Below are 2,253 nucleotides of genomic sequence, written 5' to 3' on the forward strand. Positions count from 1 at the left end.
TTGTCAGTCTCAGACTCAAATTCCATTGTACAATGTAAACATATATAGGTTTTGGAAATATGGTCCTCCTTCATGGATAGTATAGTGGCACAAAGCTCATAAATGTTGGTGCCATCTTTACCTTCCACAGGAAATACCTCTGGTCTGACCTTGTGAAGCTCACATCTTATTTTATTTCTGGCCTCCTCCATGGTCAGCTTATTTTTTCATAACTTGCTTGAACATAGCTGTAAACTTGTACAGCAGCTCATTTTGTGTGCGTACATTTGTCTGCCAATTTGCCTTATTTTGCTTGAATAAATTGAATAGAATAGAAAACAAGCTGTCATATGTGCAACTATAGGTGTCTGCATTTCATGTAAATCCTTGTGGGCAGCTATTGTTCTCAGTGTCTTTTGTGTTATGCAATTTAGTCTTTTTTCTAGAAGTATCAGTATCATCCTTTTCCTGTGTATATTTGCACTTGACTGTTCCCTGGTCATTACTGACTGTGTCCAGTGTTGTGGTGCCTTTAGTGGGAATATATTTAGCCAATATAACAGCCTTTTGAGTGGCATACTTTTGCTGAGCCTCCTCTGCCTTTTCTTCCGCATTTTTGGCTTTTTTACTTGGCTTGATTAACATCTGCCAAGCACTATCCTCAGGTGAATCATTCAGCTCATATGGCAAGGATTCTGACCACTTTAATGCAGCATGCATTGTTTTGGGAATATGTAGTGAACCTTTCCATTTGCGGTAAGAATATATCAATGCATTTCTTGTATTGCCCTGTATTTTCTTTGGTAACTTCTTGTTATACCGCAGTTTGGTAATTTCATCCAGAAGCTCAAGTTCACAGAACTCCTGTCTTAATGATCCACTAATCCCACCAGTCATTTTCTGCTTGTCAAAGCCTTGTACAATAATCATGCCATCATAAGTAGATCCTTTCCACAAACAGATATATATAGACTGATGACTTTTACAGTTTTGCAAGTCCACAACATTGTCAGGTTTTGTGCGTCCCTGAGAGCCAAAGTCTGTCATAGCAAAATTAGGAATCACAGCAACCTGATCACATAGAATTGTCAATGTTTTGTCATTAAGCATTTTGCATAAAATCCTTAATGGTTGGTGTGAAATTGGTATCACATTTTCAGGCAGTCCCTCCAGCTGAATAGAGGTCGGTGCTGAAGTAAGTCTAATAAACAATGTATCCAGTGCCACTCTATTGTCAGGTAGTGGTCTGACTTTCCATCCAGCTACAATGCCTTCTGCACCATTGGTTACACAGCACTCTGTTGCCTCATTGGTTTTAATCATGACTGGTAAACCCATGCACAAAGTCAGTTTACCTGGGTGGTTATCAGTGCATTCATGAGGAAATTCCCATAATATCTGCTGCAGCTCTGGCTCGACTATATTGGGGGATCTTGAAGGATCAACTATAGCAGCAGCTTTACATTTTTATTATTATATTCAGTGTCAGATCAACATTTGTCCTCAGAGTAAAATGTAACTAGTTGTTGTCCAGTTTCCCTTGCAAATCTTGCACAGCCCAGCTCATTTATTTTATCTCTGTATGCATTCCATGCTGTGATCACAAATATATTTCTGAATCTAGGCTGATTAAGCTTTGGTTTTTCATCTCCCCTACCTGCTATACATCCCTGCAGATGCTTGATATCAGACTCTATCATAAGGCGACGCAGGGAGCAGTTGCACAGCACTAGCACTGAAGGACTGAATGCCACAAGAGGGGCTGAAGTCGAAGTGGGTCACAGAAGTGATATTACAGGTCGCTACATTGCTCTTTATATACATGAGCAAGGGAAAGCATTCCCATGGCAGAACAATAGGAGAAAGAACAATAGAGTCCAAAAGTAGAACAAGGGCCACTTGGCCACAGGAACAATGCAACAAAAGAAGTGTGGCCGGAGCTCTGCTCCGGTCCGATTGCTCCGCCATTGATACAACCATGTGGTCACATGGTGTGGTGGCTCCCGCCACCGGGGGATCGTCCTAGGCCGACCAGGGGACTGTGGCAGAGCACATTGTGACAGACTCTGTACATGATTTGTATTGTAGATTTTCCAGTGCCTTTCTAAGCTTGGCATCATCAGGACTTTGCTTATTTTGTCTCATATTTTGTCTGAGAATGACTGCTGTTGTCACCTGATGCCACAAAGCCTTACCTATTGATGCCTCCTGTTCACAATAACTGTAGGTGGTATGCAATACTGTGCCTACTTTGTGTGAGTATAATGGATATCC

At 41.3% G+C, this 2,253-nt stretch overlaps 2 protein-coding genes across 2 annotated transcripts; both read right to left on the reverse strand.

Moving 5' to 3' along the window:
- Positions 1–576: 576 nt before the first annotated feature.
- POSPLADRAFT_1081065 (hypothetical protein) lies at positions 577–852 on the reverse strand (the record flags this gene model as incomplete). The annotated part of the gene is made up of 1 exon (XM_024482996.1): positions 577–852. A coding segment is annotated over one exon (276 nt), but the record flags the coding sequence as incomplete, so codon positions are not given.
- Positions 844–2,253, reverse strand: POSPLADRAFT_1109608 (hypothetical protein; the record flags this gene model as incomplete). The annotated part of the gene is made up of 3 exons (XM_024483350.1): positions 844–1,436; positions 1,475–1,632; positions 2,012–2,253. Coding segments are annotated over 3 exons (993 nt in total), but the record flags the coding sequence as incomplete, so codon positions are not given.

Source organism: Postia placenta (assembly GCF_002117355.1).
Source record: "Postia placenta MAD-698-R-SB12 unplaced genomic scaffold POSPLAscaffold_419, whole genome shotgun sequence".
Lineage (NCBI taxonomy): Eukaryota > Fungi > Basidiomycota > Agaricomycetes > Polyporales > Adustoporiaceae > Rhodonia > Rhodonia placenta.